The sequence below is a fragment of the Babesia microti genome, chromosome I (assembly GCF_000691945.2).
Source record: "Babesia microti strain RI chromosome I, complete genome".
In the NCBI taxonomy this organism is placed as follows: Eukaryota; Apicomplexa; class Aconoidasida; order Piroplasmida; family Babesiidae; genus Babesia; species Babesia microti.
In genome coordinates, this window is record NC_027205.1 from 340,991 (window position 1) to 366,229 (window position 25,239).

The window sequence follows — 25,239 nt, forward strand, 5'->3', positions numbered from 1 at the left end:
TCAAGAGTAGGGGAGGAAAGATTCTCGAGAAAATAAATTAAGGTTTTAATATGCATAAATTAAATAATTGTGTTAGAAGATGCTTCCCTCACAAGTCCAATTTTCACCATTCAGAGATAATACCTGATCAAATTTTGAATTAAAATAATCTTCATCATTCAATCGCATCCATTTGCTTTTAATTTGAGGATCATTTTTACCCATAACATTTGTATCAATTCGTTCCATCTCCTCCTGGTCACTCGCTTCACTCATAAAATTGACTAGCATTTCAGAAAATGCTTCACCCCCAGAAGATGTTTGAGCATATCCCATTTCTTGTTGTGGTAAATCATTATAATTTAGTAGGATGTTGTTTTCAGAATTTAATAACCCTGGGGCATAATCAATAGCAGAATCAATTGGTAAGCAAGGGTCTTGAGAAACCACAAAATTTAAATTCTCTTGGGGGCATGCGATATAACCAACTCTGCTCATACCATCTCTATTGCAGGAATTAGTTTGACCTCCAGATCTCACTAAATCTGCGTAACTCATGGGCTGGGAGAAATCCATATTTCCGTCAAATGTAGTATCTCTAAATGTAGAATCCATAATTCCAGTATTATCAGGATCAACATGGACTGTGGAAAGTGCTTCTGCAAATGATGAGAGGTATGATGAGCCTTCGGCTTGTAAATCTTCAGTAAAGTTATTTGCTTCATTTGATCCCTGTTGTTGCGTTTCTTCGGAAAAAGAATCTAGTTCCCCCTTGGTTTCTAACTCTATCCTCATTAATTCCATATGTTCAGCGCACTTGCCACTTCTAGCCTCTTCAGGAAAATGGATAAATGGACAATAATATCTTGTACATCTTGGAAATGCTGAGCATCGTTTTGTTTTATAAACTAGGGGATGATACAATTCTTCTTCCTTGGAATGGGCAAATGCACAGTGTTTCCCCCTAGTACAACGCCTGAAGAGAACCATTTTTTTTGAACTCTTTACAAATTGAATCTCAGGGCAAAGTTGAGGGCAATAATGGATGCGATAAGGATTTCTTCTTTGCCAAGTTAAACAGTGAGACTTGTCACAAGAATCACTGTTAGGGCATTGGCCTGTTTGGTGACTATCACAAAATGATGTTCTAAAGGTTGCAAGTTCGGCTTCCGTTAAAACTCGGTGGACTCCCTTATTTGCAGCTGTAAGATTTGGTCTTTTAGAGTTGGAAAACGAAATTTCATTAGTATTATTTTTGTTTTGTTGCCTAGAACCATTCTGCATATTGGTCTCAGATTCGTTGAACTTGGCCTCCCCCTCGCCATTTGGAGCTTTTTTTTGTCCCGTTTCATTAGGTGGAATTTTAACACAGACATTTTCATATCTATTTCCACGCCTTCTTTGTCTAGGAGACATCGTTTTTACTAATAATGAATGCGATACAAATAAAATTTAGAGTTTCCCCCCAATAAAATATGCATAGTAACTTGTCATAGTGGGGCTATCCACCAGGACATCAGGTGTAGGGCCGTTTTTAATCGTTTTTGCCGATCAGGCTCTAAAAGATACATCTATGTCATATCTTAACTCTTGTAATAGTATTCTTAATTATATTGCGTCATTTTTGCCCTAATCCATTCATTCCAAACTATTCTATGGGACCCTACCCCCATCTAAACAAGGCATAAAATGACTTAATTATGTAAATCGCTAGGCTAGCACAATTAAATGGTTTTAAAAATTAGGTAGTACCAGATATGTCCGTAGGCTAACAATCTACATCGGTGACTTGTCCTTCGTTCCAAAAATCATCCTCAATTTTAATGGTCATAAATTCCCCGTGATTAATTTCAGTGTGCACCCCATCCTCATACATATTGTCTGTGCCTTTGGAGTTGTCTAAATCTTTAAAATTGCCCTTTCCTTTATAAAAAAGGTAGCTTCCAATTGAAATCAAAACAAACAATATGCAAGGTAAAATGGTGAATAATAAATTAACATCATATGAAGCAATACCGGCGCTTTTAACATTATCGGTTTTATGCATATGATCATATGTCGAATTTTTATCTTCCAAATTTATTGGAGAAACTGGTTTATCTGAGCTTGATATATCTGCATTTTCTTCATCCTCCAATTCCAACGATTGATAATATTTATCAATCGTCTTATGTTGTGAAATTTGTGCTGGGTATTCGTCTGTATCCGGAGCTAAAACATGAGAATTTGTCGATGTGTGTTTGGTTCTTACATTTCCAGTTGATGTCGTAACTACATTCTTAGTTGGTGTAGTATTTGCATTCTTAGTTGGTGTCGTAACTACATTCTTAGTTGGTGTAGTATTTGCATTCTTAGTTGGTGTCGTAACTACATTCTTAGTTGGTGTAGTATTTGCATTCTTAGTTGGTGTCGTAACTACATTCTTAGTTGGTGTAGTATTTGCATTCTTAGTTGGTATAGTATCTACATTCTTAGTTGGTATAGTATCTACATTCTTAGTCGGTGTAGCATTTGCATTCTTAGTTGGTGTAGTATTTGCATTCTTAGTTGGTATAGTATCTACATTCTCAGTTGGTGTAGTATCTACATTTTCGCTATTTGATATGGAGTTATCAGAATCAATCGCATCTTCATGATCCTCTTCGTTAACTTCTTCTATATCAATATCTTCATCTGAATCATGATCACCATTTTCTCCAATGGCATTTTCCTCAACTACCTCATCTTCTAATACATCCCCAGTCAATGACACGAGGTATTCGGAATCAATTGCATCCTCGTGATCTTCTTTAACGTCATTTGTATCAATATCTTCATCTGAATCATAATCACCATTTTCTCCAATGGCATTTTCCTCAACTACCTCATCTTCTAATACATCCCCAGTCGATGACACGAGGTATTCGGAATCAATTGCATTTTCGTGATCTTCTTTAACGTCATTTGTATCAATATCTTCATCTGAATCATAATCACCATTTTCTCCAATGGCATTTTCCTCAACTACCTCATCTTCTAATACATCCCCAGTCGATGAAACGGTGTATTCGGAATCAATTGCATTTTCGTGATCTTCTTTAACGTCATTTGTATCAATATCTTCATCTGAATCATAATCACCATTTTCTCCAATGGCATTTTCCTCAACTACCTCATCTTCTAATACATCCCCAGTCGATGAAACGGTGTATTCGGAATCAATTGCATTTTCGTGATCTTCTTTAACGTCATTTGTATCAATATCTTCATCTGAATCATAATCACCATTTTCTCCAATGGCATTTTCCTCAACTACCTCATCTTCTAATACATCCCCAGTCGATGAAACGGTGTATTCGGAATCAATTGCATTTTCGTGATCTTCTTTAACGTCATTTGTATCAATATCTTCATCTGAATCATAATCACCATTTTCTCCAATGGCATTTTCCTCAACTACCTCATCTTCTAATACATCCCCAGTCGATGAAACGGTGTATTCGGAATCAATTGCATTTTCGTGATCTTCTTTAACGTCATTTGTATCAATATCTTCATCTGAATCATAATCACCATTTTCTCCAATGGCATTTTCTTCGGAAGCTGAATCCTCAATTTCTTTGTGATCAGTCGGTTTAACAGATGTATTTTCCTGAGAAGTTTCATTATCAGAGTTCTCTGCTTTGTCAACATTGACATTCACCCTATCTACCTTCTCTTCTGGTATATCCACAGTTGATTTATTTGAAGTTGTGATTGATTGTCCATCTTCGACAGTAATTTTTGCAGTAATGAGTGAGTATTTTTGTTCGATATCTGAGAAATCATAATTGCACGTTCTTATATGCATATCTGTATTTTTAATATGCTTTTGAATTTCATTCACGTTCTTAAACAATAAAACCATCTTGCCCGTTTCAAGTTGGTATTTGGAAAGTTTGTCTCTAACAGCATCAATGGAGCGATTTATATTTTCAAAATAATCTGTCAAATTGTCAATCAACTTATCTATATTGTTTGAAAATATTGTTTTGTGAGTAGATATTTTCCTATGTTCTTTAAGTTTTTCAATATTTTTTTTAATCGCATCAGCTTTAGTAATAGTTTCATTGTAGAGTTCCATTGTTTTGTTAAAATCATTAGGATGTTTAACGTGTGAACTATTGTTATTGACAAGATCTATAATGGTATTGTTTGTGTCAAGTGTAGAATGTAATGTCTTATCCATTTCTGATAGTTTTGTTTTAATCTTATTCATTAATTTTCCAAGTGAAGTTAGTAGATTGCTTTGCTTGGTTTTATCTAAGGAATCATAACTGATTATGTAGTTTCTAGTGGTTTTCAAGGCGTTTTTGAAATCGTTGGCCTCCTTTTCCATATGTTTAATTTTATCTTGATGAAATATTTTTGAAATTTCCGAATTTACCTTAATAACTTTATCAATCAAATCAGGTATGTCCTTAATTTTCTCGGTTAATTGATTTGTTTTCTCTTTCAATTCGTGTATTGATTTAACAACTTCATTTGCTTTGTGTAAGATCTTATCTATATCGCAATAATGGATTTCTAGTGTCTCAAATCCAGAAAACGTGACTTGATCAATTATAACACCTTCATAACAATTTGGAAATGTTTTAAATAAGGATTTCCCAATCGCAAAACAATCCTTTGGTTTGCCTTCACCTGAAATGCAATTTCTGGTGTTTTTAGTAGTACACACTGATACATCTTCCCAGTTCGAGCAAGTCTATGATTAGTTTTGTTTTAATGGTATATTTTATTTAGGTCAATTTACTTACATCTATTCCGGGTAAATTGTTTGGAGTTGTAATTTTAGATACAAGTGTTTCTGAATGTAAGGTTGATTTACCTTGCAGGGAGGGTTGAATGCCGTACAATAAAAAAACGGTCAAAAGATTGATGATTTGCTTTAAACACATTTTATATAGCGTCTAAAATCGTGCAAATGGAGTTTATGAATTTCGGAAGATTATTTGCTTTGCAATAAATTGAAGGGTGCTAAGCAAAATATTTATGAGATGTACAATAAATCAAATTCTGCAAAATGTCCAATAAGATTAAATATAACAGATTTATGCAACTAGGATGTATGATTTGCAAATATACGAAAAATAATGGTATTCAGTATCTATGCAAGTACCATAAAATCAAAGGATTTCAGCTAAATTGGCACTTCATCCACGCCAAAAATGATTTGGATGAAGTTTGATTTGTTATTTAAGGGAAACGTATTTTGCGACTGAGGCAACAACATCGTTAAGCAGCACATTGCGCAGGGGTGCAACAAGTAACGAAGCGGGTGTGCAATTTAAATAATATGTCTTTTTTTGATGCATTTTATTAAGCACTGCACAAATTAGAATGATAAGTAACTAAATTGTTTGTAGTAGGTCATAGATAGAAATTTAATTTAAATAACTCATGTCTAATATGTTATGCAATTTGCCCAGTATTTTAAGGGTATATACTTGGCTGGATCTAATATGTCTGTTCAATATAAAATGTAATCACTTATCATATCTGTTTAGGTGGGGTCTATGTATGCAAATATCTGTTGTATACTACTCCCCACATTGCACAATGGCACATATCTTTGGGTCATTTATCTCAGAGCATTCCAATGCCAATATAATTAGCCAATTTAGGCGAGCAATTTTTACTTCAAGCGCAAATGTTCAAATGTGTAACTATGTTCCGTGTCACCGTCTTACCAATTCAAATATTTTCCTACCTAAATCGCCATTAAACATACAAAAGAGATCTTTTGGGGGGTATTTAGAAGAGTATTATACAACATCTAATGCTTCAACTGGATTTTCTACCCCCCTCAGATCATTATTCATATATTCCCTTGTTGTATTGCAGGTAATTATTTATACAATTATGCTATGCTTTTTATTACACCTTATGATTTAGACTGCATTAGTTTTCGGAACTTTGTTTCACACAAATTATTATTTTACTGGAAGAATTTTGCCTAAAGCTGATGGGAATACTCAATTATGTTCGGATAGTATAATTTCATAATATAAACTACTTATAATTAATTTGACTTTTTATTCAATTTTCAAAATCAATTATTTTAACTTATAATGTCGTTTAGTAGTCACTCAGTGTATACTAGTTTAACTCTGGGTTTTCAAAATGTTTCTTTATAATGTTTATAGTAGAATATTCCTATTATTGCCAAAGCAAGCCCTATGCATCCAAATGCCCCTCCAACTAAAGTGATAGTATCATATTGTGAATCACCATCTTTTAGATAGTGTGGATTGTAATTATCTATACTTTCATTAGTCGATTTGATGTCTATACCGTTAGGTTTTGCATCTGAAATTAAATAGTATTATTATATATTAATTGTTTAATGTGATGATAAATTTTATTTTAGCTGAATACCTTTGTAACTTTTTGTTGGAATTAGATTTTTAATATTTTTACTTGCTATTATTGGTGATTTTTTGGTTTGTTTCAAACTTAATTGATTTAATTCACATTTCCACATCATTGATGGAACTTTTCCGGAACAAAACATTTTTAACATGAGAGGAGAAATATTTTTAACACAATTTTCTAGCTGTAACCAAGAAATGTTATTTACATTTTCGGAAATTGTTTGAACTAATTAAATTATCAAAAATTACCTATCATACATAATATTAAAATGACATTATTGGATGAATAAAGTTTCATTTTTATATATTTTAAACTAGTAAATTTACAGTATTATCTATGCGTAAATAATTAAATTATTTGTGTTTTTAATTACACATTTGCTAGAATTAGTAATGTGCACCTAGTTAATCTATGAATCAATTGTGTTTTAAAAAACTAATTGTTAGTAGGATTTATTATTATACAATTAAGTCTACATTTTAAATGTAATGTCAATTATGTATCACTACAATATTTGTATTCATAACTAAAAATCACTCAATTCCCCAAATAGAATCTTCGATGGTAACAGCAGTTTCAACTTCTTGAATAAATGATGCCTCTTCAGAATTAAATTCAATCTCTTTAAAAGAATCTTGCGTTAAATTAGAACTGGATATTAACTTAATTACCTGTTCCTCTTCATTACGAAAGTTCCGATGCCTAAAAGGAAAACTACTGCTCCTACCAATCCTCCTGCAAGTTTAGTTTCATAATAAGGGTCATATTTTTCCGTTTCTGAATTCATAGATGTGTCAATATCTCCAATATATTTGAATTTTTTCTGTTGTAATAGCGGTGAACTTGATGGTTTTGGGTGTTTAAGAATGTTAGAGGACAATTTAGGTTGATTCGCAGGATAATTTTTAGGAATAGCATTTATTGAGTGTTCTGTGACATCTGAATTAAAATTATTATGATAAATGGGTGTAGTAATATCCTGCTTAGGCTCGTTGGTATTCATTGGAATTAATGTATCAACATCATCCTCCAATCCACTCAAATCGCTAGTATCTGAGTAGTATGCAGAATCAAACTTCATTGGATTCTTAAGTTCATTTGGATTCTGTTCTGGCTTCATCTCAAAGTCCGCAGATGGAATGATTACTTGATCATTGTTCTCTTCATCATGTGATTTAGATCCTAACCCTTCATCCTTTTCTATTGGAAGTGTAGTAATATGCTCCTGCTTAGGCTCGTTGGTATTCATTGGAATTAATGTATCAACATCATCCTCCAATCCACTCAAATCGCTAGCATCTGAGTAGTATGCAGAATCAAACTTCATTGGATTCTTAAGTTCATTTGGATTCTGTTCTGGCTTCATCTCAAAGTCCGCAGATGGAATGATTACTTGATCATTGTTCTCTTCATCATGTGATTTAGATCCTAACCCTTCATCCTTTTCTATTGGAAGTGTAGTAATATGCTCCTGCTTAGGCTCGTTGGTATTCATTGGAATTAATGTATCAACATCATCCTCCAATCCACTCAAATCGCTAGTATCTGAGTAGTATGCAGAATCAAACTTCATTGGATTCTTAAGTTCATTTGGATTCTGTTCTGGCTTCATCTCAAAGTCCGCAGATGGAATGATTACTTGATCATTGTTCTCTTCATCATGTGATTTAGATCCTAACCCTTCATCCTTTTCTATTGGAAGTGTAGTAATATGCTCCTGCTTAGGCTCGTTGGTATTCATTGGAATTAATGTATCAACATCATCCTCCAATCCACTCAAATCGCTAGTATCTGAGTAGTATGCAGAATCAAACTTCATTGGATTCTTAAGTTCATTTGGATTCTGTTCTGGCTTCATCTCAAAGTCCGCAGATGGAATGATTACTTGATCATTGTTCTCTTCATCATGTGATTTAGATCCTAACCCTTCATCCTTTTCTATTGGAAGTGTAGTAATATGCTCCTGCTTAGGCTCGCTGGTATTCATTGGAATTAATGTATCAACATCATCCTCCAATCCACTCAAATCGCTAGTATCTGAGTAGTATGCAGAATCAAACTTCATTGGATTCTTAAGTTCATTTGGATTCTGTTCTGGCTTCATCTCAAAGTCCGCAGATGGAATGATTACTTGATCATTGTTCTCTTCATCATGTGATTTAGATCCTAACCCTTCATCCTTTTCTATTGGAAGTGTAGTAATATGCTCCTGCTTAAGCTCGCTGGTATTCATTGGAATTAATGTATCAACATCATCCTCCAATCCACTCAAATCGCTAGTATCTGAGTAGTATGCAGAATCAAACTTCATTGGATTCTTAAGTTCATTTGGATTCTGTTCTGGCTTCATCTCAAAGTCCGCAGATGGAATGATTACTTGATCATTGTTCTCTTCATCATGTGATTTAGATCCTAACCCTTCATCCTTTTCTATTGGAAGTGTAGTAATATGCTCCTGCTTAGGCTCGTTGGTATTCATTGGAATTAATGTATTTGCATTTGAAGCATTTTTTGATTTATTCCTATTTTTCGATTTCATATCCTTATTTTTAGTTTTACCTCTAGTTTTATTTTTTCCAAACCTTTTCCTTTTTCTATTTTTATTATTTTTCGATCTCTTTTTTTTGAGCCCTTTACCCTTTTTTCTTTTGGACTTATACAAGTCATAATCAATCTGTTCGATACCATCTTTAATAATTCCTTTTGAATTTTCAAAATCAATCGTCTTATTAAATTCATCATTAACTGATATAGGAACTGGATTGGTATTTAAAATTACCTTTCTTTGGAGTTAGTAATGGTTCACTAAGTGGAATTATATTTTCTATTTCATTCCTAAGCTTTAATTCATGTCTTTCTCTTTTTTTAGTATCCCTTTCTTTTCTCCGCCTCATTACACTATCATCGATGGGATTTTGCTTCATACTATTAGTTTGAATTGGCATTTTACTCTCAATTGCATCATCTTTGTTATGATCTTTGGTTGTAGTTATATCATCATTTGACGTTTTAAAAGAAATGCGAACGTGTGGTCTATGTGATGTCCTATTGTATCTAATAGATGTATCTTCTTCAGGAGTTAGTCCACTACTGAATTTTGAATATTGTGCATTTGGCGATGGCATTTGATAACTTGATTTTCCAAGTACAGTGTGCTTTATGTTGGCTAGATTTTCAATTACATAGTCTTCACAAGGAAAATACTCTATAGATGAGTTAGAGCCACATTTTTGTTTTCTAATTCTTTCGCCATGTCTACACTCAGACCATTGAGACCATTCTCCGCAAGTATTGTCCAGGCAAGCTTCGACTTCAAATTCATTTGGGAATCCCCTACACATTCTACCTCTACGTCTACTTTGCAATGTGCATGTAGACCATTCTGACCATTGGCCACATACTTTCGCAGTTTCTGCCAAATTATCGTTCTTGTTGTATGCTTCCGCGCTAACAAAAAAATTAGAATTAAAGAACTCAAATCCTACATATTGATTTTATGAGGTTGTCATAATACCCGGATGATTTAGCATATATAGCGTAAATATTAAATAAGCCAAATTATTAGACTTCAAATACGAATTATGATAGAGTGCAATAATTAATTTCATTGTCTATTGATCCAAGTATATTAATATGTCAAATTGAGTATTATAAAAGAAATTATTTATGAATCTTTAAATATTGATTGAAACCTAGCCATATGAAGCTAATGGTAGTATAAGTTGCCATTCTTAAAGTTATATAAATACTAATCGCCAAATAGCTTGGTATCCATTATCTTTAACGCATTTTTGACGTGAAACATTAAGTATGTGATGAATTTATAACTTTATTAGAATAATATTCAAAGTGTAAAATAGTATGAGTCGAGGGGTTGCAAATATGTCCATATTAATTGAAGTTATTTCTAATTAATATATAACTAGCTAATATGTATCCTTTTTATTTTTGTATATTTTTGTAAAGGCTATATTCCCTTATATATGCAAACGTAAATCTGAGGTGCCGTTGGCAGATTGTAGCGGGTAAGTGGCAAGTGTCCAGTGTATATTAAATCGTGTTTGTGGCAGCAGCTTAATTTGGATAAACATTATAGAAATAAATTAGATCGAAATATTATAATGACAATTCAGGCAAATGATCACGGGCCGCCTCAAAATAAGTTAGGATATAAATTGTAAGAATTTGTCAGGTGCATTTTATAAATGCATTCGTTATTTTGAATATTTCTACACAATATAATTAATTCTAATTAAATTTAGGTTGGTTAACTGTCTACGGGAACATGGAAACGATATTGCATCGAAAATCACTCAAATGCGCGATAAGTAGGTTTAGACAACTATATAATATAGAGATATGATTGAAGAAGGGATTCAGGTTTTCGAATCAATAGGTCAAAAAGAACTTGAGCCCATTCAATCTAGAGAAATAGAAACACATAAAGTTTCTAGGTGGGACTAATATTACATTTAGTTTTCCGTCATCCGTCAATAAGGAACTATTTTCGAAATTGTTTGTTTTTTGTTTTATTTAGGAAAGAACTTAACAACAAAACTAAATAAATGTATAATTTTCCCACGTAGTACATTAGCACCACTTTTGTCATGGGCTACATCCATCGTAACATAAAATTATATGGTATGTGGTTTTGGATATTTAGTTGGAAATCTTCCATCTGATGCAACTGAACAGGATATAGAAAATTTAGTCCAAGGGTGTGGTCAACTGAGATTTTGCATGTAATTTTTAACTTAATTTTAGGATAAGGAAACATCCTGAGACTAATAAGAGTAACGGATATGCCCATTTGGAGTATAGGCACGAAGTGGAATGCGTGGAAGCATTTAAGACACTATTAGGAAAAGAAATTAGAGGTGTTTTACATGATAATTCAGGGCGACCATTAAAGATTGATTGGTGCGATGATATTTATAGAAAAAAGTATCCTGAACTTGTTGCTGCAGCCGCTACGGTATGTTCAAAGTCTTTAAGTGAAAATACATCTGACATTCCATCTCAAACTTCTGTATTTGGTTAGTTACCACATAATTATAGATGATATGAATCCGCATCTAACGCCTAATAGACTACAACTTATTGACAACAAAGGACGTATAACTCCATACGGGCTTGAGGTAGGTTTTTATACACTGTAGTTGGCACAAAAAATGGACTTGAATGACGTATATAATTTGGTTTCTAGAATATACAAGTTGAGTCAAAGGACCCCCAGTGTTGCTAGGGCTTTGTTGACGGAAAATCCTTCAGCTTGTCACATTTTATTACAAGCTCAAAGTTTATTGGGAAATCCACATTTAGACTTAGACCTGGAGTTTAAATCTAATATTGAATCAGATTCTATATCTCTCTCTAAAGCTTTAGATTACTTCGTTAATATTGATTAAAATGAAGTTTGCGAGTGTGCTCATTAGAAAAATATCAAACCTATCTTGTATAAATGAAAAGCTTGCATGTTTGCAGTTTAAATGTGCGAATGGGGAAAATAGGCATGGCGTGATTTTGTATATTTACAATTTGATTAAGGAATATAAATTGGGATTTATGGATTCCAGAATTGATAGTGGTATAGAATATTCTATGATTGGAATTTCTAAAAACGAAATACCCAGCTCGATTCTTCCAAAATTTGTTTATATTTTATCCAAATCCATGAAAAAGCATCATTTGAAGCCAATTTATGATCATTTTGTTTTTTCAATACCATTTATTCCAAATTACATCACATATAATTTATCACTATCACTAATAAAAAACGGATTTTATCACGATAACACAATAACTGGCGTTTTAAATGATTATTTAATTGGTTTAATTGATAATATTGATACGCCTGCATTACTATCTTTGGCTCGTTTAATTGAATTTATGCATCCAAAAAGTTTGGATCCAGAAAATGTGAAAATAATCTTTGACAAAGCAATGAAATATATCCAACATTTTGATTCATCTGCCGGTGAATTATTGCTTATTTCGATAAACTTCTTGTATCTTGGAGGAGATATGTATGATATATTTCCTTATATATCTAATATTTTATCTAAACTAAATCTAATTGATCATCCTAATTTGATAACATTTTGCGATCTCATCTCAAAAAGATCGAAGAGTGATCATGTTCTCAAGTTTATGAATGATTCCTACAGGATTATTATTGATAACAAAGATGTTAATGACGCTTTAAAGTTTCGTTTCTTCCAAGCATTTATCAGATTGGCCACAGCAAATGATAGTGAGGCAGTATCGAATATGCTTAAATGGATATCTTATGGAAATTTTGCTGACATAAAGATTATACGGTTTCTTTCTAACCTATCAAAATTATATAAATCGAATGTTTCTAGGAGTGAATGTAGAAATTTAGCCAAAGAAATTGTGCCTCATATAAATCTCTTAATTGATGATGTAGATTCTTCTAATCTTTCAATTGTATCACAATCAATGAGCAAGCTAAATATTTCTTTACTCACTTCAAGAATAAACTTTGCCTTTAACAAATTATTGAATGATAAATATTCAACAATACCCGTAAACGATTTCATAAATGTGTTTTGGTATTTATGTAAATTCAACGGATTCGATAAATCTAGCTTGAAATCTACTTATAGATTCATAAAAACAGGAGTTTCTGGATTTTCGATGAGAGATATCTCTCAAATCTTAATGGGATTTTCGAAAATTCCTGTATGTCCGCCATTTAGCACGTTTTCATCTATCTCTCCTTCATTACTTGTAAATTTAAACAAATGCAATTCACTGGATATTTCATATCTATTAATCGGCTTGAATAACTTGAAAAATAATAATATTAGTAAAGAGTATCTGAAGATGGTCAATTATATATATTCCAATTCTATCAAATTATTGAAATCATCAAACTTCAACTTCAGCATTCATGAATTGGCAACTATCGTAAAAGCTCTTTCAAACTCTAAATATAAATCTCAGACATTATTAGCTCAATTATATAGTCAAATGTACCTACATGGTATAAAACTTTCATATTATAGGCAATCCGAGGTATGTACTAAATCATTTTAGGTTCTATTGACATTTGCCTATACAGGATTTAATGATGAATCTCTTATTGATAGATATTTACATTCACTACTAAGTTCAGATAATTTATCATTTAAAACTATTTCGAATATTTTGATTTTTATGTCAATATTTAACAGAAACAATTATAACGTAATTTCGAATTATAAAGATAACATATCGAAATTGATACTGCATCGGTTTCACACCTTCCCTAAATGGCTTAAAACTATTTGTTTTATAACATCAGACCCCAATGTATCAGTTAAATTAATTGATTTCCTATGTGTAAAAGATCTTGATGAGAAGGAATCATACAGATGTTTTTTATCTTTGCCTAGATTGCTTTCTATCGGGATGGATAAAAAAATATTAAAGGTTTCGAAACATTTATCATGTAATGTAAGGAAAATAATTCCTGAATTATCTACGGGTGAATTGTTGCAACTTTTGATGGCATGTTATGATTTGGGATATAGCAAGCCGAAACTTATTAAGGCTTTAAGATCAAAAATAGTCGAAAATTGTTGCAATTATCGTTTTAATGTATCTGAACTTGCAGATGTTTGTGATAAATTGGTAAGATGTATATATTTTTATTTAGGTGTGGATAAATGCCTATGAAAAGCTGCCAAATAAACTACAAGCATCAATCTATTGCCGTGTACCTAGTAGTCTACAAGAAAAATTGACTATATCAGAAAATGTAAATAAAAAAATTAAATTGTTTACACCATCAAATCTAGGGCCTCCTAGTATATAACACGATGGCAATTATACGCCCCAGGGAACGTGTAATTTTAAGGTCAATTAAATACGAATCTCGTATTAAACGTAGTGGTAGGCGTTTACATAAACGATTTCGTTCGTGGACTCAGCAACGGTATTTAATTATTAACAACTAGAGCTAGATCTTTTTGGCTCCCTGAGCATATATCCCTTCATACACCTCCAGAACTACTGGATGGAGCATCAATTTCAGCTTTTGTTCAAAAAGCAGCTACCATTCGCAAGCATGACTATAATGTTTGGTATTTTGTATAATAAGTTTAGGTATAATTGTTCCAGGAGAATTTTAGACATTGCTGAGACATTAACACCTCAGCAAATGGGTTATATTTTCTACGGGTGAGTCCGATTATCATTAAGATTTGGAAAATCGCGCTTTTTATGTACAGATTTCTATGATAAAATAATACCTCATGTCGAATCAATGCTTCCGGAACTATATAGTCATCCATTGATGTGTATAATATGGGCTTTGAATCGAGTTGGGATCCAAAATTCATGCTTTATGAAGAAGGTATTGATTTTTTAACGTAGTATTCTAATCAAATTTGGGCTAAATTTGATCAAATTCGTGTTAGTGATCTGATTAAAATATGTAATTCATTGGCAAATCTTGTAAGTTCATACTACACTTAGGGAGTTAATGATTTGAAGTCTGTGTTGGAAAAAAACATGATTGAGAAATTTCAAGGATTGTTTTCTCAAGAATTTAGGGCATCGATGTGCGATGTCGCGATATTAAATTTATATAGTGATTCTATCGCAAACTACATAATGTCAAGGTTTCCAAAGTAAATATTTTTCACATAGAATTTCTATTTGTGCTAGACCTCAGCATTTTCAACAAGCTTATTCTACGGCAGTAGCATTGCGTGTATTAAAACCTCGTATTTGGTACGAATTGCCCCAAATGGCTCGTACCTTTTATACTAGATTAAGGTATTAATGTATTATTATAATTCAGTATGAAAATTATTCCTCAAGCTTCTAGAAAGCCTTCAAAATTACATTGGGATGTTTCTAATACTCTTGCAAAAATAGGGGTAGCACATCGCAATACATTTCAGTAAATGAAAACATATTTAGATGGGGATGTTATTGGGTAGACATAGGAGAATCTGTAGAAAAACAAAATTGCTGGTTCATAGATGGTCCTTCTTGTTTCTATACAGGGACATTTAAATACAAAGAGAAAGTTAAAATGCAGCATAAGTATGTATTTTATGATCATTTTAGAGTTATGCAAAATTTGGGGTGGAATATTAGGAGAATTAATTGGTATGATTGGGCCAAGATGAAAGATCGGGATGAAAAGGTGGAATATATTCGGTATAAGTAGTGTCATATAGAAATATTGTGAATAAGGGACCAATGGGATCCGAATTAGTCACTCCGTCTCATTTATACAAAACAAAGTTGCAAGATGTACAAAATATGCTCAGAAATATTAAATATGCTCATGAGTCAGGGTCTTAATGTGTATCATGGATCATTTTGAAATTGATTTTCTATTTTTGATTGCCTACGGTTGATTTGTATGATAAAACACATGGATTTGATAGTTTAGTTGTTTTAGGATAGTTTTGTTCTATAATATTTATAAAAATAGTTGTATTTTTATGTTCTTATTGCATGAAATAAATGGTGCTTGTTACATAGTTTTATATGTATGCAGGGTTGTGTTGCCTCCCCTTAATTCAACTATGTCATTCATGAAATGTGTAATTTTATCTATGATTATATTAGTGTATAAATCGTTTGATATTATTAATATTGAACCAGAATTGAAGTCAATTTTCAAGAATACATTTCTATATAAGTTGTTTTATGGAAATACTTTTCAGCCTGAGAATCTAATTCAAGAGCACATTCCAAAAATAGTAGGCGGAAATTCTGTTATTAGAGGGAGGGATTTTAAACAACATGAATTCAAACTTAAAGTTGATTTTGCTTCATCTGAATCCGGTGCAAAAATAATATCATTCGCTCCTGCTATTACCACGGTGCAAAATATACAAGTAAGATTAACTAAAACTAGTTACAGGATAAAAATGCATACATGCTTGTCCCTTGTAAAGAAGTATCATGGTTCATTCTCTCATTTAATGATAAAATATACCTTGAGCATATAGCTCTTACATTCCTAGAACATTATGCGTCCACTTTTAAGTAAGTTTGATTTTTAATTTTCAGACTAATAAGAATTTCTGCCAGTGATGCATTTCCTTCTTCAAATTGGAATACTCTAGCTGAAATTGAAACTCTGGTTACTAGAAGTGATGAGATTTTTGACATATCTGAATCATGTAGGTATTTAGAACCATCAGGATGCTGGGCTAGGTATTTATTTAAATATATGTAGATATTTAAAAGTTGAGATGTTGAGTCATCACACTATTGAAAACAATTACTACTGCTCATTAACAACATTTAGAGTTTATGGATTGACAGCTGTTGAAGTGTAAGTAGAGTTTAATTCAGTCTGGAGAATGAAATTTCAGGAAAAAAGGATTCATATTTATCTAGTTCAGAAGAAATTGTATATTCTCAGGGATATTCATATTATGATTTAACTCCTAAATTGAAGAAATTGGCTTTGTTCATTAAGTCCAGGTCTTTTCATAGGCCATCAGAATCTCGTACTGTTTTAGAAAATTTTCAATTTGATCAAATTTTTCATATTTCTTTATTAGAGGAAATATATGATCCTGAATATGGGAACTATGATCAAGATGATTTAACCATTCTCAAAGATAAATTTGAATGTAGACATTTTGAAAAACCCCCATTGGAATTTAAAAAATCATGTAAAATTATACACAATATTGCATGGGCATGTTATGGACAAGTTTCCGACTTTACGCGAGATGGTATTTATAACATTACCTTGAAATCAAATCAATTTAGTGTTAATCTTAATAGTTACCAATTAATATCATATATCTGGGATAATTTGTGCACATTACACTTAATACCTCTTGGTTACATTAATGCTGGAGAATTGTTTAATGCAGTATACAACAAAAATTTGCCCATTTATAGCCCCTTGATCCACATTATTTCTATCAAATATTGTATGGAAATTAGAATTTCAGTGTCATCTAATTTTAAAAAGGAACTGTTAAGAAGAGCAGCACTTAGAATAATTTCGAAGACGATGTTTCCTCGTCGGGAATTTGATGTTCCAAATATGCATAATTATACAGGGAACTTTTATGGCATTTCATCTGATTTTGTAGCTTATGATTCTAGGGGGAAGATTAATTCTAAGATCCAACCAGGTACCCAATCCACTAATTGTAATTTCTATTTAATTTAGCCCCTAAAAAAAAAATGGCACAACAACCCTCAAATAGTGTCAAATCGCACAGGGATAAGATACAGTCCAGTAAGCACGTTCTTCTAAGCATTTCCGAACGCATGAAAGTTACGGAGGCTGAATATAAATCTATAAAACTAGAGTTAGCTTCCAGTTAATTCAGGTTGGACGCTCTCATGGAATTTCATCGTGAAAATTTTTCGATAATTCAAAGTCTTACTAGGGAAAATTTACATCTATCAGCGTCTTTGCATGATCTGGTATGTTAATTATTAATATTAGAAGGAAAAGGTTCAATCCATATGTTTGGATAAAAATGGTATACTAATTCAGTAATTTAGAATATAAAAATATGTGGATAAGATTTATTCTAAAGTGTCTAATGTTGTTTAAATCGAGCCTAAGCATTATAGCGGTGGGAATTGCCATATATTCCTTGTATCATAATTTCCGAATGAAATCAGATATTATTGAATATCAACGACAACTAGATGAATATAAAAAGAAAAATACCTCTTGATCTCTTGCAACATGCAATGCACTTGATACTATTACCTTCAGTGATGTATTGAAATCCAATGAAAGTCGAAAACTGACAATCGAGCACTTTCTAATTGTAATTTTCTTCAATCCATATATTAAACCGGATATTTCATTAGCAATGATAACATAGCTAAATTATTTATGTTATTACTAGTAGCCTTGTGCATATCCTGATGTCAGCTTTACTCTAATTTGGAAATTAGAGTATTCCTTTATATCATAAATGTATGTTGCATCTGAATTTATTATAATTATACCTCCAAATGACCTTGGTATAACAGATGAATTCGATCCTAATGGTGATAAAGAAACTTCAATATTTATATATTTAAAGTTCTTTTTTTTTATAATCAAAGAATTAATGTCGCCTGGATTCAAATGATTTATTAGGCACTGCATTATAAGTATAAGATATAACACTGTGGAGAGTCTTCTTTTAACTGCAGCAATGTCTATGAAAGCCTAGCATGAATGTAGGAATACATGTATTATCACCGTAGCCCTATCCAAAATAGTTTTAATATCTGTTTTATAATCTATAATTGGGAGAGGAAGTTTCCACATTATTGCTTGGAGTAGCAAAAATGTCTTAGAGTGAGGTGAAGATGCTTCTGATTCATCAATAGGAACTGGGCACATTGATGAAAGTTTCATATTGTAAAAGTCTTCATTGTGGCTATATAAGAAATTTTAATACCGAATAGGGATATTTTTAAATTCCTGCGAACCAGAAATTAGATTTAATAGTTGGTAGAAGTCTAATTCTTGTTCAGAATTCAATTTTGATTTGAACATATGAGCTGTGCTGCATGAAATATAATAACATGATGCAATTGTTCCCAATAGAGTAGGGGTATATAATGATGTAGAAATATCAGAAATAAATTCTAATCCATGATCAAGAACGAACTCGTCAATTTCAGATGAAGATTGAATCTTAATGCATCCTAACCTGAGTTTAAAGGTATGAATACGTATTTAAACTTGAAATTGTTTCTTCTAAAAGAGAATTGATGAATTTTAAAATGATTTCATTGGTAGATTTGATATTATGGTAATTTTCAGTCATTTCTAAATTTGAAGTGATTCCCTTGCGCCTTAATGATTTTGAATTTATGTCCATATAGTAAAGAGGGTTTTTTATTAACCTCCTAAGTATATATTACGTAAATACCTATAGAAAAATGTGTTTGAAATATATGATAGAAAGTCTATTTTTGTTGCGATAGTTTTATTTGAAATTTCAGCATTTATGTGTTCAATCAGCGTGTCTTCTAGGCAGCTTTCAATTGGAAGTGGAGAATATATAGATGATTTGATTAAATCTGCTTTAGATTCTTCAACCAATATAAATGCGATGGCCTCTGAATCATACAAGGGACGTCCAGCTCTTCCAACCATCTAAATAAAAAATATTGTATTGCCTGCATAATATCAGTTATTGAATAATCGGTATGCCCTTTGATTTTTTTGCCATAAATTTTTGTTCCCTTTATCAAATGTCAAACTACCTTAATTATGATAATCTTTGATGGTAAATTTATATTCCATGCCAGCTTAGATGTACAAACCAATATATAAATCCATTGGCGTAAAAATAAATCTTCAACTATACGTTTATCGTATGCACTCATCTCATTATAATAATATGCGATGCCTTGGTGTATTAATTCAGCTAGATTACTATCTTCTAATGATTTACATATGTCATCCAGTTTTGATTTTTCAACGGATGGGCCCAAAAATGAAATGTTGGACGCTATTGATAAATTTGCGATGTTTTGGGCCGTTGAAATAGTTTGGTCTCTAGATAAAACAAATATGATGGATGGATCATTTAAAGAATAATTACATAACGTTTTAAAGGCGAATACATTCATGTTATTCTGAAGTGAGGTGTAGTACGTCTTGTCTGGGAAACTATTAACAAAAATTTTACACGGAACTTGTTTCGATGAAGATGAAAAATTAAATATTTTAGCATCTCCTAACCATTTTGATACGCATTCTGGATTGGCTAATGTGGTTGATAGACCTAAAATACGAACCTGAATTGATTTGAATCTATTAATTATAGCTTCAAGAGCGGCTCCTTTTTTACTACTCATAAGGCAAATTTCATCTAAAATAATAAGTTTAATGTGGTCTGACAAATAATGCATATTTCTTCTAGATAATGCATCCCATTTTTCGGGGGTAGATATAATTACATCTGGTTCAAAAATATCGTGGGTGCTTAGAAAATATGAATTCAAATATGATACTTTAAATGAAAATTCTTTAAATTTATTTCGCCAATCATGGTATCTTTCAGTCCCAATATCCTTTAAGCCTACCAAATATACAACTTTAGAGCCAGGGCTATTTTTCAATAATCTCAAAATGCTTAATTCAGCTATAAGTGTTTTTCCGCTGCCTGTAGGAGCGCCAATTAGAATTGTATCATCGGTGTGATATACTTTGTGGAAAACAATAGTTTGGAGCAAATTTAGATACGAAAATTCGTATAATTTCTTCAAATTAATATCAATATCTTCAATTCGAAGTGGAATTATAGATGATAATGGAAATTGAATAGTTTCATCGCCTATAACATATCCCGGTAAATTAACCCTAAATTCTGAAAAAACTCCGATCCAATTTATTGATGAAGCGTAAGCTCGGATATCTAATTCATTAGCTAAGCCTTTCATGTAAATTTGACGAATAAACTTTCTTTCACTCTCAGAAAAATATGCAGTAGTGAATGTGTTTGAATATCTATTCATGGATACCCATATATTGATATCTTCATGACAACCATTCCAATCGATATTCCAAATAAAATTATTATGTAATTCGCCATATACAGTAATCTTAATTAGATTTAATGTCAAAGGTTGGACTTGTATTCTTATTGAAAAGAAAGGGATGTGATTTAACAAACTTTTAAGTGATTTGGCCTGGGACAGAGTGTTAACAAAGGTTGATAAAGAACTTATTGGCATTTTAATGAGTTCGTAAGGTCCAACTTCTTCAGAAATTTTATTTATAACAGATTCAGTAATAATTTTAGAGTGTGTGGTCGTTCCTTTAATTGGGTCATATTTATTAGTAAGTTGTAACAAAATATTCCTACTAGATGGATGACTGTAACCTGAATCTATCCAAATCCTCCTTCTAAACATAATCTCCCATCTAGATATGCATAAAGATAATTCTATTTTAGAGTCATTAGACAACATGTTATCCGATGATAAAAGTTTATCACATCCACTATTTGCTATCATGAACATGGCTCGAAAAAGTCTGGTCGCACTGTCGATAATTGTAGTTATATCTCCTCGCAGCGAGCCATATACGGGTATATTTGAAATATAACATAATACTAAAATAGAGACCTTGCCAAATGTATCATCAAGCCAATTGGATCTAAAAATGGGAAGACGTTTGGACAAATATTCAAGGTTTTCAACATCTTCTTGCCGAAAAAATAATGAATTAAATTCACGAGATTGGCCAAATATTCGCAATATTCCATAATCTAAGTCCTCTTTAAGCTCATTTAGAGATTGGAGATAATCATAACCCGTTTCATAGTCAAGATAGAATTTGGATACGATTTTTCCGAGCTCAGTGGAAATCAAAAATTCTGATTCATTTATAATTATCATATGGCGTTTTTTTAAATTATTTAATGAGATTTTAATAAATGATTTCATACTATCCAAAACATTCTTACCGCCGGCGCCATATGCCAAGGGATTCTTGGATAATCTTAAATGTAAAAATGTATTTGACGCCCAATTTAATGAATCTTGTATTGTGGTAATTGTGCCATTTGATATTTCTCCAATTAAAGCATTTTCAAGATGTAAAAGCATCTTTGATTCTATTGGTATAGAATTTCTTTGCCATTGTAAATACATTTTTAGTTTATTATGTTCAGTTATTAAAACTGTTTGTCCACTAGTATCATACTGCGGTCTTCCGGCTCTACCCATTATTTGAGTTAATTCTAAAAATGTTAAATCCCTTTGGCATCCATGTATCATTGTTCCTTTTATTATTACAGTATGCGCAGGTAGGTTAACACCCCAAGCCAGTGTGGACGTGCAAAACAAAACTTTAATTGCGCCTTCCCTAAACATATTTTCTACTAATTCACGTTCTGGCCTAGACATACCAGCATGATGAATAGATAATCCACGTTCGAATAACTCGGAAAGTATAGGATTTGTTTTCGATAAAGGTTTTATATATTTTGATGAATCTTCTACCCTAGCTAAATAACTTCCAAATGATTTTATATCAGCTCGATTAATCAATTCACGAGCGCTAGATATAGTTTCTCTTCTTCCACTAACAAAAACCATGCATTGATGTCCATTTGAAAGGCTTTCTATTACATGGGTTAGGGTTATATCATGCATTGTATGCTCAACAGTATTATTATGTTGGTTACCAACCGATTTTACTCTATTTATAAACATTATAATTACCCGTAAAATAGTTGCTCCAATGGAACTGGGCGATAACTCTCATCGAAATAAAATAAATTTTTTTTAGGAGCCCTAAGAAATGTTCCTACATCCTCCCTAAATTAACTAATAAATACCAGTTAGGTAATGTGGCTGATATCCCAATTAACCTTGCATACATCCGAGATGATTCCATCATACTATGTTATTTAAAAACATACTGTAACAAACTTGCCACTATAGATTCTAACACCGGACCTCTGTCATCATTAAGTAAATGGATTTCATCGAAAATGACGCATTTGACCCTCATAATGAAGGGATCATCTAAATGATCATAATAGTACCATAAGGAAGATTTCTTATTATGATATCAAATTTTTCAGGAGTTGTAACCATTATATTCAAATTTTCCAAATCGTTTTTACTAGTTTGAAAATCTCCAGTAACTTCTTTTACAATAACACCTAATTTAATGAATACCAACCATATGAGATTGTAAGAACTGTAAATTTTTGAACGATTTCAGATGCTAGTGCCTTCATTGGAGAAATATAAACTATTATATCACTAAAAATAGATGCATTACTCCGTATATCTTTGGTTGATATATGATGTTTTATCTGTTGTAGGATGCATAGCAATGCGATATTTGTTTTCCCGCAACCTTAGCATTATATGCACAAATACCAGTAGGCGCGCAGACTAAGAGATTTTCATTGGTTTCAAATGCACAATTAAAAACCCTAGACTGCACCGCATTTAGATATTCAAATTGAGAAAAACAAGGTCTGGTCCATTCTGGCATATCGGATATTTTCACCAAAGGGAAATTTTTATTCTAATATAAATTGAAACCCACCTCTCTAGGCTTTAAGGGGAAAAGATATTTTTCAAAATACTTGTTATCCTCACGTATAAATTCTCCTAATGATGTGGAAGAAAAATGTTTATATGTAGGATTGGAAAGTGTTTTAGGGTCGAAATTAAGCTCAAAATAATCATCTTGTGTAATTAGGTCTATTAAGAGATCAAAAGCTGTTTTGTCATCTAGGGAACAATCATTCTTAATTTCATTTTTTTTATGTTCCCATTCATTTTTTATAGAAGTATGAAATTTTACGGATTGTGCAATGAATTCTAATTCGTCTAGCCCTACTAGATCACATAGTGATGATGATAGAATATCTAAATTTGTTTCTCTTGATATCAATGAGAAATATTCAGATGCTAAATCTATAAATTAGGGTCAATACATACCATTGGTTGAATAAAAAAAATTGTTCAGGGTTGAGATTCGTTTAATGTGACGAATGCACCAAACAAGAGTGCCTGAATCCTCGGTATATACCGAACTTTCGTCTACAATGTCATCCGTGCAGAATTTATAAGGATTTATATTAGACATATATGACTTTGTGAGAGCATGGCTTAGTAGGCCCCATCGACATTGAATTCTATCATATTAGTTTGATCATATTTACGCAAATTTTTAAGATATAATAGATATGGGCACGTTGTTTTGATATAGAGATTTTTATTTTTGATAATATAAAGAATCTATATTAATTTCGTTTTTCGTTTCTATTGATTTAATTTTTATTAGTACATGCATAATTTGTTTTTAATTGTAGTTTAAATGGTTTTTATTTATGAATTGTATGACAACTATATTGTCATCCTGATTAATGATTAGAAAATCGATCATAATATGGTCATAATTTAATAGTTGTATCCAATATAAAAATGTGTATTATTATGTCGGAATTCTAAATTTACAAATTATTTATCAAAGTACAAGCGATCCATCTAGTTTCCTTAATTATTTTATAACATATGATCTGTATGATAAGTATTTGTCGATTAATTAATAATATAGCTAATATTGCATAACTATATATAATGATTGGATATATATTGTAATGTGTGTGTTACACAATCATTTGCACATAATTTATCCAAAATACGCATTTATTTGAACAATTTGCACGCTTATAGTGTTTTGTTTAGTATTTAAAGATGAATTTGAATATGGTTGTGTAATATATATTATTTGCACATAAAAATATACCAACGGAACATAAATATAATATTAAAATTAGTCGCCTCGAATTAATCTAAGATTATAATAAATAATTTTGATTCATCTTATTATGAAATAACAAACGATAACATGCGTATCAAGGAGACCAATTGTATGTTCGTTGAAGTATATTTTGCAGCAAATAAGGTTTAAATATATAATTCAACAACTAACAATATGGAGAGTTGAAATGTCATTTAAAAATGAAAATAATAATAATTTATAGCCAATTTTTATATATGTAAGTAATGCTGTGAGAATTGATTTGGGTAATTTTGTTCAAATACCTAATCACCTAACTGGATAAATCCTAATTAAAATTGAATGATTAAAAATCGATTGTAACTTAATCGTCATCAAAATTTATATCAGTTATACTAATAGACATATGAGATGATTGATACTGTGATTATAAGATACTGTGCCTACTAAACACATCAACTGACAACAATACATATAGTTAGACTAATGAAGGTATTAATTTGATAATCATATACATTAAGTCTATTAATATATTTATATCCATATAACTCGAAACTCATACTTATTTAAATTCTATGTAACGAGGCATATTCATCATACTGTTGAACTAACAATTATCACATAAATAA

The 25,239-nt window shown here is 31.6% G+C and overlaps 11 protein-coding genes across 11 annotated transcripts; 6 read left to right on the forward strand and 5 right to left on the reverse strand.

Moving 5' to 3' along the window:
• Positions 1 to 72: 72 nt before the first annotated feature.
• On the reverse strand, positions 73 to 1,395 carry BMR1_01G00980 (hypothetical protein; the record flags this gene model as incomplete). The annotated part of the gene is made up of 1 exon (XM_012791814.1): positions 73 to 1,395. One exon carries the CDS (start codon positions 1,393 to 1,395, stop codon positions 73 to 75), a length of 1,323 nt encoding a protein of 440 aa, XP_012647268.1.
• Positions 1,396 to 1,747: 352 nt separating this feature from the next.
• BMR1_01G00985 (conserved Plasmodium protein, unknown function) lies at positions 1,748 to 4,898 on the reverse strand (the record flags this gene model as incomplete). Its single annotated transcript, XM_021481925.1, has 3 exons — positions 1,748 to 4,705; positions 4,758 to 4,807; positions 4,829 to 4,898. The coding sequence occupies 3 exons, from the start codon at positions 4,896 to 4,898 to the stop codon at positions 1,748 to 1,750; spliced, it is 3,078 nt and encodes a 1,025-aa protein (XP_021337339.1).
• Positions 4,899 to 5,658: 760 nt separating this feature from the next.
• BMR1_01G00990 (conserved Plasmodium protein, unknown function) lies at positions 5,659 to 6,006 on the forward strand (the record flags this gene model as incomplete). Its single annotated transcript, XM_021481929.1, has 2 exons — positions 5,659 to 5,844; positions 5,896 to 6,006. 2 exons carry the CDS (start codon positions 5,659 to 5,661, stop codon positions 6,004 to 6,006), a joined length of 297 nt encoding a protein of 98 aa, XP_021337340.1.
• A 112-nt stretch (positions 6,007 to 6,118) lies between these two features.
• BMR1_01G00995 (hypothetical protein) lies at positions 6,119 to 6,672 on the reverse strand (the record flags this gene model as incomplete). The annotated part of the gene is made up of 3 exons (XM_012791817.1): positions 6,119 to 6,309; positions 6,379 to 6,600; positions 6,624 to 6,672. The coding sequence occupies 3 exons, from the start codon at positions 6,670 to 6,672 to the stop codon at positions 6,119 to 6,121; spliced, it is 462 nt and encodes a 153-aa protein (XP_012647271.1).
• A 236-nt stretch (positions 6,673 to 6,908) lies between these two features.
• Positions 6,909 to 9,716, reverse strand: BMR1_01G00996 (merozoite TRAP-like protein (MTRAP); the record flags this gene model as incomplete). Its single annotated transcript, XM_021481939.1, has 3 exons — positions 6,909 to 7,026; positions 7,047 to 9,132; positions 9,155 to 9,716. 3 exons carry the CDS (start codon positions 9,714 to 9,716, stop codon positions 6,909 to 6,911), a joined length of 2,766 nt encoding a protein of 921 aa, XP_021337341.1.
• On the forward strand, positions 10,497 to 10,940 carry BMR1_01G00997 (hypothetical protein; the record flags this gene model as incomplete). Its single annotated transcript, XM_021481945.1, has 5 exons — positions 10,497 to 10,552; positions 10,638 to 10,703; positions 10,731 to 10,829; positions 10,852 to 10,890; positions 10,913 to 10,940. 5 exons carry the CDS (start codon positions 10,497 to 10,499, stop codon positions 10,938 to 10,940), a joined length of 288 nt encoding a protein of 95 aa, XP_021337342.1.
• Positions 10,941 to 10,982: 42 nt separating this feature from the next.
• On the forward strand, positions 10,983 to 11,783 carry BMR1_01G01005 (mRNA processing protein, putative; the record flags this gene model as incomplete). The annotated part of the gene is made up of 6 exons (XM_021481948.1): positions 10,983 to 11,016; positions 11,039 to 11,117; positions 11,140 to 11,252; positions 11,274 to 11,411; positions 11,434 to 11,513; positions 11,535 to 11,783. 6 exons carry the CDS (start codon positions 10,983 to 10,985, stop codon positions 11,781 to 11,783), a joined length of 693 nt encoding a protein of 230 aa, XP_021337343.1.
• A 1-nt stretch (position 11,784) lies between these two features.
• On the forward strand, positions 11,785 to 14,197 carry BMR1_01G01007 (hypothetical protein; the record flags this gene model as incomplete). The annotated part of the gene is made up of 3 exons (XM_021481954.1): positions 11,785 to 13,416; positions 13,438 to 14,013; positions 14,039 to 14,197. The coding sequence occupies 3 exons, from the start codon at positions 11,785 to 11,787 to the stop codon at positions 14,195 to 14,197; spliced, it is 2,367 nt and encodes a 788-aa protein (XP_021337344.1).
• Positions 14,198 to 14,201: 4 nt separating this feature from the next.
• BMR1_01G01010 (RAP protein, putative) lies at positions 14,202 to 15,699 on the forward strand (the record flags this gene model as incomplete). Its single annotated transcript, XM_021481959.1, is given in 11 exon segments — positions 14,202 to 14,317; positions 14,340 to 14,465; positions 14,488 to 14,562; positions 14,584 to 14,737; positions 14,758 to 14,838; positions 14,860 to 15,014; positions 15,034 to 15,162; positions 15,188 to 15,289; positions 15,310 to 15,435; positions 15,460 to 15,552; positions 15,573 to 15,699. The coding sequence occupies 11 exon segments, from the start codon at positions 14,202 to 14,204 to the stop codon at positions 15,697 to 15,699; spliced, it is 1,284 nt and encodes a 427-aa protein (XP_021337345.1).
• Positions 15,700 to 15,842: 143 nt separating this feature from the next.
• On the forward strand, positions 15,843 to 18,062 carry BMR1_01G01015 (SUN domain-containing protein 2; the record flags this gene model as incomplete). Its single annotated transcript, XM_021481963.1, has 9 exons — positions 15,843 to 16,241; positions 16,262 to 16,392; positions 16,417 to 16,563; positions 16,586 to 16,684; positions 16,705 to 17,522; positions 17,543 to 17,684; positions 17,706 to 17,802; positions 17,825 to 17,861; positions 17,884 to 18,062. 9 exons carry the CDS (start codon positions 15,843 to 15,845, stop codon positions 18,060 to 18,062), a joined length of 2,049 nt encoding a protein of 682 aa, XP_021337346.1.
• Positions 18,003 to 23,953, reverse strand: BMR1_01G01017 (Sec63 Brl domain; the record flags this gene model as incomplete). The annotated part of the gene is made up of 18 exons (XM_021481972.1): positions 18,003 to 18,029; positions 18,056 to 18,215; positions 18,237 to 18,321; positions 18,343 to 18,547; positions 18,569 to 18,761; positions 18,783 to 19,037; positions 19,060 to 19,236; positions 19,260 to 19,447; positions 19,468 to 19,575; positions 19,597 to 22,543; positions 22,567 to 22,662; positions 22,683 to 22,745; positions 22,767 to 22,872; positions 22,893 to 23,012; positions 23,033 to 23,212; positions 23,236 to 23,386; positions 23,408 to 23,781; positions 23,806 to 23,953. 18 exons carry the CDS (start codon positions 23,951 to 23,953, stop codon positions 18,003 to 18,005), a joined length of 5,583 nt encoding a protein of 1,860 aa, XP_021337347.1.
• Between the last annotated feature and the right edge of the window lie 1,286 nt (positions 23,954 to 25,239).